General features: G+C 38.9%; 1 protein-coding gene across 4 annotated transcripts in view; it reads right to left on the reverse strand.

Annotated features, from left to right (window-relative positions):
* Window positions 1-8,228, reverse strand: part of LOC311592594 (phospholipid-transporting ATPase ABCA3-like) — a 99,634-nt gene extending 91,406 nt beyond the window's left edge. For all 4 annotated transcript variants that reach the window (XM_084773201.1, XM_084773198.1, XM_084773200.1 and 1 more), the window contains exons 1-3: window positions 8,116-8,228; window positions 5,205-5,457; window positions 2,152-2,279 (exon numbers count right to left, since the gene is read on the reverse strand). In XM_084773201.1, the coding sequence (XP_084629327.1) occupies window positions 2,152-2,279; window positions 5,205-5,457; window positions 8,116-8,175 (441 nt within the window). In that variant the 5' untranslated portion in view covers window positions 8,176-8,228. The remainder of the gene's footprint in view (window positions 1-2,151; window positions 2,280-5,204; window positions 5,458-8,115) is intronic.
* Between the last annotated feature and the right edge of the window lie 8,742 nt (window positions 8,229-16,970).

Consider the following 16,970-nt stretch of genomic DNA (forward strand, 5'->3'; position numbering starts at 1 on the left):
GGATTGTGAGAACAACTTTAAATGCCATATTCTGTGTGTGTCTGAGGCTTTTGAAGACCTTATTCAACTATTTTACCTCATATATCGATATAGTCATATCTATCTGTTAGACTTAGGATATATATTCTTGTGTTAAAATCTGCCAGTTATATGACATGGCCATGTTTTGTTTTGTTTTTCATTATATATTGTGTGTATATATAAGATGGGGAGAGAGAGGGAGAGAGGGAGGACACAGGTATATACATGCATGGCCTACATGTGGAAGTAAGAAGATAACTTTCAGGAGCCAGCCGTCTCCTTCTGTCATGGGTTCCAAGGATCAACCTCAACTTGTCAGGCTTTCTTTAACCTATGGAACCATGTCAAGTGTCCAAACTACAGTCTTTTACTTAGGATGACATGATTTTAACCAAGGTTGGACAGGTATGCTACAATATTCACATGGATAAACAAAAGATGTTCTCCAAAAAATAATCTAAAGGGAATTAAGCTGTATGTGGTGGTATACACCTGTAATCCCAGCACTCAGGGAGGCAGAGGCAGAGGCAGATGGATGGATCTCTGTGAGTTTGAGGCCAGCCTAGTCTACAAAGCAAGTCCAGGACAGCCAGGGATGGACGGATGGACACACACACACACACACACACACACACACACACACACACACACACCCCAAAACAAAAAACCCTGTCTTGAAAAAAAACCAACCAACAAACAAAAACTAAAGAGAATTGGTATCTATCAGTTAGTTTATATTAGAAATTACATCATCAAAGATACTATAATATTTGTTTAGAAAACCATGAAAGCAAGGCTGTCAAGATAGCTCAGGGTGTAGAAGCACTTGGTGTGTAAGCCTGAAGAACCAAGTTTGAGTCCCAAGGCCCACAGTGGAAGGAAAGAACTGATTCTCCAAAGTTGGTCCCCTGACCTCCACATGTGTGCTGTGGCCATGGCTGTACTCTCACACACATCATACACAATAATAAACAACCAAGACTTTAGAAAGAAAATTATCCAAATAGACTCAGCACTAGAGAAAATCTACAGGGATTTTAGTATTGGAAATTACATTCAAGGATTTGAGAATAGTCGGCAGGTAGTAATAATGAAACTTGACATGACACTGAAGATATTTTGAGCCAATGTATGTTGATGCACATGTGCCTAAATTCACATCAGTAGATATATAGCTTTATGCTACAGAGAGAAAGCTGGCATAGATGAATGGAGCCATGAAAACATGGACCAGATATTAAGATTACACCTGTCTTACAAACAGTGGATGTGGCTCCATCTCTAGATGATATTTCTACAACCCCAGGATGGGATGCCTATAAAACTTGCTAGACTCCAAATTCAAGGCACTGTTTTTTCCTCTTTCTGTAGATACCTACAACCTCTTCAGCCCTGATACCCTAAGGCTGAATTGATAAGCTAAGTCTTCAAGTTTTCAGGAGATTCATGAAAAGAATTACAGTGTGCCTTTCATTCAAAGAAAGGATTTCTGAGTTCAGTTGTCTGCTGATAAAAATGTCTCTCACTTAAAATCCATCTTTACCACCCTGTATGGAATACAGCAAACACTGGCTGATTACAGTTCCCTCCTAGTCTACACTTCTCTCCTGTGTTTTTTATGTGGCTGTGACCACAATACCTGACAGAAACAATGTCAAGGAATAAAGATTTATTTTGACTCATTTTCCAAAGCTTAAGAAAGGCATGGCAGAGCACAGTAGTTCACACTGTAGCCAAGAAACAGCAAAGAGGAAATGCTAGGACTCTGCTAGAGTTCTCCTCCCCCTTTTATTTTATCACACAGCCCAGGAGACACTGTTCCTCACATTTAGAGAGGTTCTTCTTCCCTTAGTTGAGCATTTCTGAAAAATCCTCATAGATTGCTTAGGTGATTCTAAATCTAGTCAAGCTGATATTAAAGCCTTATGACCACACTCCCTCATAGTCAGTATAGGTACACAGACATTACATCACTCACCAGTGGATTAATATTCTTGCTTTATTACACATTACTATCTTATTCTCAGGAATGATATTTCCTTCATTTGCAAAACTGGGCTAATAATAACATATTCATTAAAAATCCTAGAAGCAGTACTTATTTGAAAACCCTAAATAAACTTTTCTTACCTCAAGTGGCAGAGGATCATTTTTGCTTTTAAAGCCACAGTCAAAAACAATGGCAGCCAGCACTTTCTGAGACGTATGTTCAAACAGGATATACTTCTCAAACTCAGCTTCTGAGGGAAACCCTCGGACTATGGGAGACAAAACTTTCGGCTTACGTAAAAACAACCAATAATTCTGTTTGAGAGGTGAGATACTTCGTACAGATGAAATCAATTTAAAATATTATGAATTTTATGGCCCTTTCCTTAAGTATTGACATGAATAACTAATGGATACTTCAGATACAAAATATTTTAGGTGTTTTATAAAACTATGAAAAGGTTATTTGACGTTAGATGCGCCAGTAGTAGCACAATAAACATCCAACAAGGCAGTCTGCAGGGACAGAGAGCATTCTAGTGTTTCCTAATTCCCTGGAACTCCGAAACTGTGTACAGTCTCTTGGAGGTGATAATAATACTTTAGTTGATTGCCACTGTGCTTGTACTGCTACAAGAACACGGAAATCCATTGACTCATACACATAAAATAGACAAATAGTATATTTGGGAGGCACATTATATTTCTTGATAATATATAAAGCTGTTTCAAAGGACAGTAAAGATAGGGAGTGGATAGCACTTCACATTACACCTTAGAAAGTAAAACTCTTTGGATAATAGTTTGATAGTAACAGAGGAAGCAATTAGTAAAGACGGATCAGTGCAAATTGTCCAGCCTCAGCTGCAGAGTGATAGATCAGAAGAAAGCTGAATAGAGCCTCACAGACAAGACACCCAATGTACATGTTGTGTTAGTACCAGGGAAAAAGAAATGTTGAAAATGAATTCAAGAATTCTTTTTAAAAATTACCTTAACTTAAGAAATACAGACATTAGAAGGCTCAAAAGGACATGTTCCCCATCTGGGCCTGATGCTAACAAAAAAAACCCAGTCAAATCTAGCAGCCTGCATAGTCTGAAACACCCACCAGAAATGTATAACCCCAAATGGAAATGATTGGCATGTTTCTTTCTTTCTTTTTTTCCAAGGCAGGGTTTCTCTGTGTAGCCTTGGCTGTCCTGGACTCACTTTGTAGGCCAAGCTGGCCTTGAACTCACAGCAATCCACCTGCTTCTACCTCCCAAGTGCTGTGATTAAAGGCATGTAGCGCCACACCCAGCTTGGTATGTTTCTTAAACAGTTTGAGGGATCACTCTCTCTAGTTATTAGAGTCAAATCTCTATGAGATGTTATTTAGACAACTATGTACCACGAATGATTTTCTTCTCCATAAGAAAAAGTGGTGTCCAGTCAGGACATCCTGACTTGGTTTCACTCAATGCTGTGGTGCCGATTAGCAGCTGAGAAAACACCCTCACTATTGTTTTAACCTAAAAATCGAGTAATGGTTAAAGTTTTTTTCCCTATCTAGTAGAAATCACACTGTGATTCAAGCCACTCCAACAGTGATCCAAATGCTCCAAAACAGGTGTTGGGTTCATCACTCTTTGGTCCAACCTTGGTCAAAGTAAAATTAAGAGGGGGAACAGAGGATGCGTGCTCTGTGAGGCCACCAAGATACTCTAACAGACTCTGATTTGGACATTTAAAATACCTCTCTTCTGGCCTCCTGTGGCTTCCTCCCATTCTAAGGCTTGTAATATTAATAATTCTTGCCTTTACTTCTCCCTCAAGTCTTTCCAGTAGCCAGTCAAGGACCTCCTTTCACCCCTACATCTGGCATTAAGACATATAAACCATTAGGTCTAGAAAGGTGTTTTAAGTTGACAATGACAATATGTGATGGAGATTGATTTACATTCAGAAATGTAGACACACCAAGATAGGAAAGATGTCTTCTTCAAGGCCATCAAATAAAAATAGCCAAAATGCCAAGAATGTAACATTTATATAATTCCCGATTGTGTCGTGGTTCTTCTTGCTATAGGTAATCTATTGTATATATGTGTAATAACATAAATATATATGTAAAAATAAGATAAAATAAAGACATATAAATCATGGATACACTTTTGGTATCTTTTAGATAAGCTCACTGGAGAGGTACCCCAACTATAAAAGTAACTTTGATTCTCCTGGCTCAATTGTTGTCTGGGAGGCTTACTGCCCTCTTCTGCTAACCTAGACCATATGGTGGGGGTGGAGATCCCTTCTGTCAAAGGCCTAGGGGAGAGGAATAGGGTGAAAGAGGGAGGGAGGGAGGAACGGGAGGATACAAGTGATGGGATAATAATTGAGATGTAATCTGAATAAATTAATAAAAATATTGCTGATGTAGTTTTCAATTTATATAGAGTTGAAAGCTCCATGGCTGAGCACATAGCCTAGCAGAAGGATTTTTCTAGCATGTATAATACTCCTAGGTTTAATCTGTAGCACTGTGAACATACAAACCAACTGACTCCATGCCCCCAAATCAACTTCCACAGGACTACAACCTAAAGAGAAAATGTTAAGGGACCTGTTTTGCAATTGCAGTAAGGTAGGAAAATGAGTCACCTGCAAGAAACAGAATGCGACCATTTTAACTTCAAGAGCAGGCACTTCTTTCTGCATTATGTAACAAGAGTCCAAATAACTCACATCTTCCTCATTAATCATGAATTTTGAATCATGTCTAATGTTTCAACTAGCTTTAAGTTACAAAGATTTTATCACATGTTCTCTCCTAAAGGCTTCATCATTTCACATTTAGGTACACAGCCCATTTTCAGTTAATTTTGCAGAGGATATGGATTTTTGTTGTTTTGTCCAGTGGTGTCCAGTGGTGTCCAGTTGTTAGAGTACTGTTTGTTGGGTAGGTTTTTCTTTCCTTCCACTCTGGTGCATCACTGTCAAAGTCATTCTAGTGTCTTAGTGTAATAGATTTACTTTTGGCTTCTCTATTTTTCTCACTTGTTTGTCTCTCTCTCTCTACCAATTCCACATTGACCTACTTATCATCATCATATCACAAATATTAATAGTAAGACACAGAATCCCCCTTAACCTTAATATTTAGCATTTTCTATATATGTAGCAGTATTTTATCAAAAACTTGAATATCTAACCTTTTATAGTGGTGTTGAGATTCTTCTTTACATCCTCAATGATTTTTGTTACCACATCAATATCAGAAGGTATGTAAATCAATTCCCACTCCTTGGCATCTTTGATGAAAGAAGGCATGGAAGCAACGGGTTGAGGAGTGAAACGATACGGTCCAACAACATTAACGTCAGTAAGTGCACGGAAAACCAACATCATTATTACAAACAACAATGCTGCCAAGACTTCCGATACTGAACTAAATATCTGCCTCCTCTAAAAGAGGAAAAGAGACATATTATTGATTAGCTTAAGAGTACACACACATTCAATGCAAATGAGTTTTATATTTTTATCTCTAGACCTCCATGGGATAAAGGACAGATGTATGTTCAGGCCCTGAACTTAAGACCTGTCAGCCATTAAAAGTATGGTATGTATTCTATGCATTCAAGTCTCACAGATAATCTTATAGATAAATAGAAAAATGTGCATCATCATTATAAATTATATTGGTAAACTGTTATGTGCTGCCTCTACATGTTGAGAGTGGACTATGGGAGTGAAGATCCCCTTCTTCATACTTGAGCGAATTTATCTCATGTCCTCCCACACTCCTTGTCCTACGAAGGTTGACTCCCTGATGCCATGGAAAAGAAAGAGAATAGCAAAACAGTATTAAAGACATGGCCTTCAGAACAAGTAGAAAGTAAACTGTGGTTGCTATTGCTTATCTCATGTTATAAATATATCTGTGCTGGGAATGAGAAGCCAGGAGCTCCTCCAGGCAGAGATGGACTCTGTCTGGCACTCTGTCCGGCACTCCAGCATGACTGCTTAAACAGTGCTTCCCTAGTCATGTCTGCCAGATGCTGTAAGGACCATATTTGATGCATCACTGTCTGTCTGCTGCTTTATAGTTGTTCTTTTATTTAAAGTCCTGACCCAAGGGAGCACTGCTTAGTCTGGGATTCCCAGTTACATAATCTAGCAGGCTGTCTCAATGGAACTTCCTCCAGCCAATTTCTACTGAATTTGTAAGCATCCAATTTGATGAGATTTTGCTATCTATCTGCTGCTTTCCATTTGTTCTTTTACTTTTGCTTGCTACATGCTTAATAAACTTACTCATTTGAACACTGAAACTAAGGTTTATACATTGTTTTCTGGGCAGAGCAATCATTAAATTCATAAAGCTTTTGTTTCAAGGTCTCCTAAATTAATCTAAGTGATGGTTCACTCATTTAGAAAATGAAGCCATAGGGCAATGATAAAAGGCCTGGGCCCTTCGCCTGTTACACATCAAAAGTGCAATATGTGTTCTTTTTTTTTTTTTTAACTAGTTTTGTCATTAAAGACCAGATTATGACACAAGGTCAGGATGTTTATAGATCAGAAGGTTTTTGTGATCAGACCAACTACAACTGCTGGCATTTTACACAGCCACTTGAATGACCACTAGTAAATCCAAATCCCTCAAATTTTAAGAATAAATAAGGGAATAGAATTCTTACCAGAGAAAATCTAAACAAGGTTACCTTGATTAATTTATGCTTGGTTGAGTTTAAAATCACTAATTTTAGAGGTCCCTAGTTGGAGAGCATATCATTTCTTTTCTACCGGATTTTCTGTAGATAACATTTCTGATATGTGGATTACAATTAAATTGCTTAGGCTATTTGCAATAACTTGAAGGCTGCTTTGGTAAAACAGACTTTTTGGCCTTGCACATATCTGATGTGACCTGAAACATTTCAGCATCTCTGCTTTACAACCATGTCTTGTTCCTCTGCTACTTTAATCTTTGGTCAGAGTTATTCAGTACTGAGTGTAGACATGGCAATCACTGAGAAATGTTGTGCCCAAAACGATAACTCAAGGCTAATTTAATCTAAGTCTGTCTAATTGCTCTCCCTCAGTTACCATGAGTAAAAACACCAGACTATAAAAGGAAGGAAAAGAGAGAGTACTTGAGTTCCAAGAAGTGCTCCATGTATTCCCAGAAAAGAATGTTCCCCGCTTGGTTAGCTTCTGTCACTTTAATAAACATGCCTTTTCTATTTTAATTTTCTTAAAAGCAGTCTCCACAAAAACCTAAAGGTAGTAACTGCAGACACTCCTGTGCTGCCTTCCTTTGTCTTTGTACTGGAAGCCCTTAGTAAAAGCCTTATCTGGGATTTTTCTTTAGCTTTCTTTTAAGTGCTAGGTGTTAGGATTCTGCCACAGTCTGCCTACCTGTGATGTCACTGCCTACCTGCCCTGGGCGTGGCCCTGCCCAAGATTATAAAAAGCCAAACCCTCCTCATGGAGAGCTCTCAGTCTCTCTCTCTCTCTCTCTCTCTCTCTCTCTCTCTCTCTCTCTCTCTCTCTCTCTCACCTCTTCTCTCCCTCCTCCTCTCTCTTCTTCTGTCTCTGTCTCTGTCTCTGTCTCTGTCTTTGTCTGGGGTACCCCTCTCCCTTTCCTTCTCTCCCCATGCTCATTTAATAAACTTCTCCATATAATATCTGTTGCCTCACACCTTATTTTTTAATTATTAAACTAGGGGTCTAGGTTCTGAAATTCTTCTGAACTATCTTAACTACCTCTTCTCTTCTCCCCACTCTTGTATTGGTTCATTGGCTTTTATATATATGGAAGATCTATGCATCATTTTGTGTTTTTCAAAAGTGCGCCAGGCGTGGTGGCGCATGCCTTTAATCCCAGCACTCAGGAGGCTGAGGCAGGCGGATTGCTGTGAGTTCGAGGGCCAGCCTGGTCTACAAAGTGAGTCTAGGACAGCCAAGGCTACACAGAGAAACCCTGTCTTGAAAAAACAAAAAACACCGCCCCCACAAAAACCAGAACAAAACAGGAAAAAAGTGCATGTACAGGTATACACAGACTGAAATCTAACATAAGCTCGTATGGACATTCCTATGGATGCCCTTACGTACCTTTAATGTAAAATTTTTCCAGAGGAGAACTGTTAGTTGATTGACTATCAACTGATTCATCCTGTTACAAAACTGTGTGCTCAACTCTAGGGATGAAAGGTATTCTTCCTTCCTTCCTTCCTTCCTTCCTTACAATGTAAGTTACCTAAAATGTGAAATACACAATGGATTATTTACTCTTACTACTTTCTCTTTAATCAGCCTCAAAAACTGATAAGAGTACATATATGAAATAAAGCAAGTTGTATTGTTCTTAACTTTTTCTATTAATTTTCCTAATATATAATAAAGATTCTTAATATTTAATGAAGAAACTGAGAAGTAGAAAAATGTAAGATGTTGTTTCACTTTTCTAGGTAAAAATGACATAATACTAATTGTTCAGCTGGAGTTTCCCGGGGAGCCTCCTTCCCCTACATGGTCCAGTAAAACCCTTTATCCATCTTCAACCCAGATAGGAAAGCCTCCAAGGCCCAGCTGTACATTTCTAACATTCCTGGCATACCTGCAGGCAGTCCCAACCCCCATGACCTGAAGGTGCCAGCTACCTTAGTGTACAAGTCCAGTGTACTGTGAATAAATCATTTCCCTTCACCTTGTGCCCAGAGGCTAGTGAACTCACCCAGGAGCCCCTGCTCCCCTGTTCCCAAGTAAACCTGCCTCTTTTTTTCTTTTAATCTGACTTGAAATGACTTATTTTATTGGCAGAAATAACCTATCACTAATAAGATCTACATTTTTAAAAACATTCTGCTCTTACTATATTAAACTTAACAATTAAATTATCACTACAATAAAAAATCAAATTAATGGAAAGTATCAATCATTATGTTCACTCTATACCAAGTATTGATGTGTAAACATATTTAAATGCCATATAGTATTTATTGCACATTTACTATAAATCATGCTACTGAGTATAAAGTCAGACTCCACTCAAGTTCAGATGGTGTCAATTTTAAGGAACATCAACTTAAAAACTGACTCTAGGGTGAACCTTTTAGCATGGCTGTGTGAGAATGTCAGCATCTAACAGCAAAGCAGATATTTAACTGTGGAAAACTTAAAGACACACCATTAGGAGTGGCACACACTTAATCCCAGCACTCAAGCAGAAGGAAGGCTAGACTGGTCTACATCATCTGTTCTAGGCCAGTGAGGTCTACATAATAACACCCTGTCTAAAAAAATAAAAATAAAAACACACCCATTAAAAGTCTCTAACTATTGACTTAGGACCATAAGAAAATGGAGAAACATTTATTCAAGATAATAGATTAAATCTTGGAAAGAATATTGGGTCACTGCATTTGAACTGTCTCTCACACATTCTCCCTCCTGGTTCCCCATCTTCTTCCCCATCTGACTCCATGCTAGTTCTGTTCTGGGAAAATGTGATTGAAATGAAGGCCTCTCCAGGTCTCTGAATATAACAGTATGATTGTGCCCATGAGAGGCAGAGTACTGAATACATTCTATTCATGATGAGTTCTCAGTTTTTCTTCTTAGTGCTTTGACCCATTATGCATCTCTCTGCTACACTGCTACCACTGTGAAAAGAAGCTCCTTTAAGGTTGAGAGCTGCTCAGGTCTATGCATATAAGCATAGATATAAATACTTAGAAGGAAAATTGACGGCAGGACCATTCAGGAAGATTAACAATGACAGGTTCTATGCTAGAACCTATAACCCCCCAGCTTTCCAGGTGAAGGGCCAGAGTGAGCTCCATTGGATCGCTGTTCAAATCATGGTGTTAAAATCTCAATATCAGTCCTTAAACCCACTCAAGGATTTGAGATGGAAAAATACTCAAAGTGGGGAATGTAAGATATGGACATGGCTAAAAGGACATTTCCAGTCGTGTAGCCTCCTGGAGTACCCTCCAAAGGCACCGGCCAATCCCAGGTAGAGTCATGGAGCCACAGATAGAATTCCACTAGAAGCCTTTAAAAGAAAGAACCCATAAGCTCCCTCCAGGGGCCACTGCCATTTTGTATGGATGGTTGACCCCTGCATGCAGGCTGTTTCTAGAGAATAAACACTTTTTGTTTTTATATACTATTTGAGTCTGAGGTCTTCCTTCAGCAATTTTCAGACCCTTACAAGAATTATAGTTCCAGGCATGAAATTCCTTCTCAAGGCTTCAGATCTAATCAAAAGAAAGAGGAGTAACCCCCAACATTATGCCACTACTGCACATTTTGCCTGGAAGGCTGGCATTGTAGCATACAGGGTTTAGCAATGGGTTAGATCACAGACTGTCTTTTCTCCCCAGCAGTCTGCATAGCACCTTCTGGCAATATGAAAACTAGCCAGTAGGAAGGAAGTTTCCTGATCAATTTGATATTAATTTTTATTGTGTTCTGCATCCAAAGTATGTGGTGTCTTCATAGGGTTTTACCATGTAGTCAGTGCGTAACCACAAGCAATGGTAATAGCTTCCTGACAAGACTTAGGGAACACTGAAAAAGAGGAAGGGGAAAGGCTGTAGGAACCAGAGCTTGGCAAGCAGGACTGTGACATACTGTCTTCTGGACATGACATCGCTAGCCCATCATGAATTCACAGCAGCTGTGGTTACCTGTATAAGAGCAAGCCAGCTAAAATTTTGGCAGACTGGGGAGGTGCTCTCAGGACCTACCCTTTACTAAGGAGGTGCTGACAGTCGATAGCTGCTGGCGGGTTGGGTGGAGAATCTTTGTTTTTGAGAATGTGGCCACTGGTAGTGTCTCATGCTTTGGTGGGTGGCTTCATATCCATGAATATATGAGCAACCTGACTTAGTGGAATTATGTTGGAGGATACAGGAGTTGGAAAGGGAAAATAGGGAGTAAGTATGGTATTTCATTTTACACATGTATAAGTTCTCAAGAATTATTATTTTAAAAGATAAATAAGAGGCCTTGAAATTATTTTTTATCCAGGCCCCACTCATAGGTGGGAAGCCTATCCCACGATCTATGGGTTAAACATCACACATACACTTGATTGTAGGAAAGTGACCAATCCCCAAAGAAGCTTCCAGTCTCCAGCAGTGTAAAGAGTTGGCTTTTGTTGTCATCACTCAGATTGTGCTATTTGGTTACAATGGGCCTGGGACTACAAGGACATGGATACTAAACTTGAGAAAAGGCTTCTTATCAACTTTCTCAAATAGACTCAAAGATCTAAAGGAAACAACACAATGGTATTTCAACAACATTGTCCTAAATAGAACTTTGGACAGGTAAACAGAAAGATTGTCCCATTTCTTTTTATAATAAAAGCAGATCTCCTAAAGTGGAGATATTAATCCTTCAGGAATCCCCCCTCCCACCCCTTAGCCTTCCCGCAGAAGCCAATTGGCTCAGGCAAGGGCATCTGTTCCAGGTCAATATGGACAGCCTATATCAGCTCAGATTCCTGTCCTGCTGCCTGTCATAAAATCTGCTTGCTTTCTGGCCAGTTTTGCTCTTCTCTTTGCCCTGAGAGATAGCTTTGGGAACTTAATCCCCAATAAATTTTTCTTTCTACCCATGGAGTGGTCTAGTTCAGTATTTTCTCTGTATGCCACTGATAGCTACACTTATATATAACTTACTGAGTCTACTTAGTATTGCTCATATGTATCTGTGTTTAGAGCTGACCACTTAGAATTAGTTAACTTTTCAGGATGCTCATCCTAGAAGAAAACAAATTCTCTCTCTCAGTAGCCACTGATTGCATGTAGCTCTTGATCTATTGTTGTGGTCTTGGGAAATATCTCCTATGTCAATTGGTGGTGTTGTGCAGGTCTTCTTTGGGCAACCATATTGTTCATGTTTTATGGGTGCAGCTTTCCTGTCATGTAGAGAAGATATTATCTAAGTACAGGAATCCTGTTGTTATAAACAATGAAAACCCCAACTCTTCAATTTTATCAATGAAGACTAAGGAACCAGATGCTGGGGTAAAAGCCTGTTAGCTCAGAGAGGCAGAGAAACACCGAGTTGACCACCTTACTCAGCTCATGCCCCAGAAGAAAAAGGCCCAAAAACTAAAAGCAAAAGCCCAAGGCCAAAAGCTTGCTAGCCCAGGAAGAGAAAAGGCAAAATCCTCAGAGCCAAAGAGCTCAAGAGCTCTTTCTTCTTCTCCAGCTGTCTTAAATACCCTCTCTCAAAGTCCCTCCCTTCTACTTAATCCCTGTCAGCTGGTTTCTTGTTTCTCTTTGACCTAGAGTTATCTTTATTAAATCCTGTGTACAGAAAGATCTTGGATTAAAGGTGTGTGCTAGGGCTGAGCCACACCACAATCACATGTTTACAGTAAACAGAAAGTTCTTGGATTGGGTGTGTTTAGGGCTAAACCACACCAAACAAAAGACAGGATTTTAGTTCACAATCTCAGGGTTTACAATGGGATCAAACATCCTGCAACACTGAAACTCTGACTTTTGCCCTTTCTTCTATAATTTTTCCTGAGCTGTATGTAATTCATATGTAATACTGCAAATCTAGCCAGCTACCTATAGCTGGGCAGACACAGACCCTGGTAGAGAAGCTACTATGGCCATTTTCCTAAGTCATATAATTTCTAACTATTCTAGATATTTTTACTAACAGATTAAGTATAGCTCTCATACCTTATCAAAGAGACTTCTTTTTAGAGCACATAGATGAGAAATCAGCCCAACTCCATTTTTGTAATCAGAAGTCATTTGGATACTATAGTCTACTATTTAAGTTTCTGTTTACTTGGAATTGGGTTGCGCCCACCCCATGGCCAAAAAAAAAAAAAGGTCTTGTAACACATGTTCCAGAAGATTTTCTTCACTGCCTGGTTCTCCTTCTATAACAATACTTGTGTGTAAAGTCCTTCCACCCATCACACCTTTTGCTCCTTTGAGCTATAAAAAGAGTTTTAGAAACTATATTAGGGTTGCTCTCCTAAACCCTGCCTTGGGAATAACAGATACTGGACTCACTCCTGTGAGCACAATAAAGCATGCTTCGACCTGGCCTGAGTTTATGGTTGGAGATCTTCTCCTTGTATCTGTGTGTTCAACAACTGACACTGTTACAGACATCCATAACTAGTCAAAATACAAGTGACCATGGATTGCCCAACCCCAGGTGATATAACTACAGTGCTTTTTCTCCGCCCTGAGACAGGGCCTTTCTACATAAGCCTTGCTATCCTGGAAATCACTGTGCAAACCAGGGTGGCCCTGAACTCAAAGATTTGCCCATTCTACTGGGATTAAAAGTATGAACATCCATGCGTGGCTTAAAATGTTATTACTGTTTAAATTATATTATGGCCTCTCTGTACTATCACTAAATAATAAAACAAAATTTTAACATCTGTAAGTTTTTCCCATTAGGTGATAAAATGAGTGTGTGTGTGTATGTATGTATGTGTGTGTGTGTATATACACACACACATTAATAGTAGGAGACTTCAACACCCTTTTCTCACCAATGGCCAGGTCATCAAGACAGAAACTAAACAGAGAAATAATGAAATTAACCAATGTTATGAATCAAAGGGATAGAACATTCCATCCAAGCATAAAATAATATAGCTTTTTCTCAGAATCTCATGGAACATTCTCCAAAATTTGTCATATACTTGGTCATACAGCAAGCCTCAATATATACAAGAACATTGAACTAACACCTTTTATTTTATCAGACCACCATGGATTAAAGCTGGACTTAAACAACAACAGCAACAACAGAAAGGCTACAAAGTCATGGACACTGAATAACTCTCTATTCAGTGACATCTGGGTCAGAGACAAAATAAAAAAAGAAATGAAAGACTTTGTAAAATTCAATGAAAATGAAGGCACAACATATCCAAACTTATGGGACACAATAGCAGTACTAAGAGGAAAGTTCATAGCACTAAGTACCTTCATTAAGAAATTGGAGAGATCTCATGCTAGCAATTTAAAAGCACACCAGAAAGTGCTAGAACAAAAAGAAACAAACACATCCATGAGGAGTACATGACAGTAAACAACCAAACTCAGAGCTGAAATCAATATATTAGAAACAAAGAGAACAATGTAAATAATCAACAAAACCAAGATCTGATTCTTTGAGAAAATCAACAAGGTAGATAAGCCCTTATCCAAACTAACCAAAAGGCAGAGAGGGAGTATCCAAATTAATAAAATAAGAAATGAAAAGGGGGTCATAACAATAGACATTGAGAAAATCCAAAGAATCATTATGTATTACTTCAAAAACCTGTACTCCACAAAATTGGAAAATCTAAATGAAATGGCTGACTTTTTTTTTTTTTAATAGATACTAGTTACCAATGCTTAAAATATTTAAATAGACCTATAACCCCTAAGGAAATAAAAGCAGGCATTAAAAATCTCCCAACCAAAAGAAAAAAAAAAGAAAGGAAGGAAGGAAGGAAGGAAGGAAGGAAGAAAAGCCCTAGGCCAGATGGTTCTAGCGCAGAATTCTACCAAACTTTCAAAGAAGAGCTAATACCAATATTCCTCAAACTATTCCACAAAATAGAAACAGAAAGAATGTTGCCAAACTCATTTTATGATGCCACAGTAACCCTGACACACTGATACCTAACCATACAAAGAGTCAACAAGAAAAGAGAACTTCAGACCAATTTTCCTTATGAACACTGATACAAAAATACTCAATAAAATACTCGCATATCAAATCCAAGAACACATCAAAAACATCATCTACCATGATCAAGTAGGCTTCCCCTAGGGATGCAGGGATGGTTCAACATATGAAAATCCATCAATGTAATCCACCATAAAAACAAACTGAAAGAAAAAAAAACCACACAATCATCGCATTCGATTTAGAAAAAGCCTTTGACAAAATCCAACACTCTTTCATGTTAAAAGTCTTAGAGATATCAGGGGTACAAGACACATACCTAAACACAATAAAGTTAATATTCAGCAAGCCAATAGCCCATATCAAATTAAATGGAGAGAAACTCAAAGCAATCCCACCAAAATCAAAGACAAGACAGACTTCCCAGTATCTCCGTATTTATTCAATATAGTTCTTGAAGTTCTAGCTGGAGCAATATGACAACTAAAGAAGATCAAGAGGATAGAAATTGGAAAGGAAGAAGTCAAAGTATCACTATTTGCATGTGATATGATAATATACATAAATGAGCCCCAAAATTCTACTAGAGAACTCCTACAGTTGATAAACACCTTCAGCAAAGTAGCTGGACACAAAATTAACTAAAAAAACAGGTAGCCCTCCTATGTACAAGAGTGGTACTGGCATAAAAAACAGGCAGGTCAATCAGTGAAATCAAATTGAACACCTAGAAATGAGCCCTCACAGATATGGATACTTGATTTTTGACAAAGGAGCCAAAACCATACAATGGAAAAAAGACAGCATCTTTAACAAATGGTGCTGGTCTAACTGGATGTCTATATGTAGAAGCATACAAATAGATCCATATTTGACACTCTGCACAAAACTCAATTCCAAGTAGATTAAAGACCTCAATATAAAACTGGATACATTAAATCTAATAGAAGAGAAAGTGGGGAATAGCTTTGAACTCACTGGTACAGGAGACAATTTTCTTAACAGAATACCAATAGCCCAGGCACTAAGATCAACAATTAATATATGGGACTTCATGAAACTGAAAAGCTTCTGCAAGGCAAAGACAGCAGCCTACAGAATGAGAAAAGAGCTTCACCAACCCTACATCCAATAGAGGGCTAATCTCCAAAATATATAAAGAATTCAAGAAATTAGACACCAACAACTCAAATAGCCCAATTAAAAATGGGGTACAGAAAAAAAAATGGGGTACAGAGCTAAACAGAGAATTCTCAACAGAGGAATCTGAAATGGCTGAGAAGCACTTAAAGAAATGTTCAATATCTTGAGTCATTAGGGAAATGCAAATCAAAATGACTCTGCAATTCCATCTTATACCAGTCAGAGGGCTAAGAGAAAAATCTCAAGTGACAGCACATGTTGGCAAGGATATGAAGCAAGGGGACACACTCCTCCATTGCTGGTGGGAGTATAAACTTATATAACCACTGTGGATATTAATCTGAAGGTTTCTCAGAAAATTGGGAATACATGTACCTCAAAGCCTAGCTATACCACTCCTAGCCATATACGCAAAAGATACTCTATCATAACATTAGGAAACTTGCTTAAATATGTTCATAGTTAGCTTTATTCATAATAGCCAGAATCTCGAAACAACCTAGATGTCCCTCAACCTCAGAATGGATAAAGACAATGGGCATTTACACAATGGAATGCTACCAAACTATTAAAAACAAAGACATGCGATTTGCAGGCAAATGGATGGAACTAGAAAAGATCATCCTGAGTGAAGTAACTCAGGTTCAGAAAGATATACACGGTATGTACTTACTTATAAGCCATAAAGTACAGGATAGTCGTGTTACAATCCACAGACCCAAAGAAGCCAAGGAGGGTACAATGGAGGATGCTTGAATCTCACCCAGAAGAGGAAATAAAATCTGAAGTAGATGGAAGAAGGGAACTGGATGGGAAAAGGGGTGGGGAGGGTAACAGAGGTGGGGATAAGGTGAAGGGAGACGTGGGTGGGGGTGAGGAGGATCAGGAGAGAGAACAGAAACAGAAGGGGGGTATCTCTGGGACAGGGGAGGCTCACAGGAGTCTATGGGGGTGACCCTAGCTGAGACTCCTAGCAGTGGGGTTAAGGAGCCTGAAATGGTCACCTGCTGTAGCCAGGTGGGACTTCCAGTGGAGGGGAGGGGATGCCAATCCGTACATGAAACCTCCCACCCAAAACTTGTATTGCCTACAAGTAGTATAGGGATAAGGAACAGAGACTGAAATAATGGCAAACCAACGAC

This window comes from Acomys minous, assembly GCF_964271855.1.
Source record: "Acomys minous genome assembly, chromosome: 2".
Classification (NCBI taxonomy): Eukaryota; Metazoa; Chordata; class Mammalia; order Rodentia; family Muridae; genus Acomys; species Acomys minous.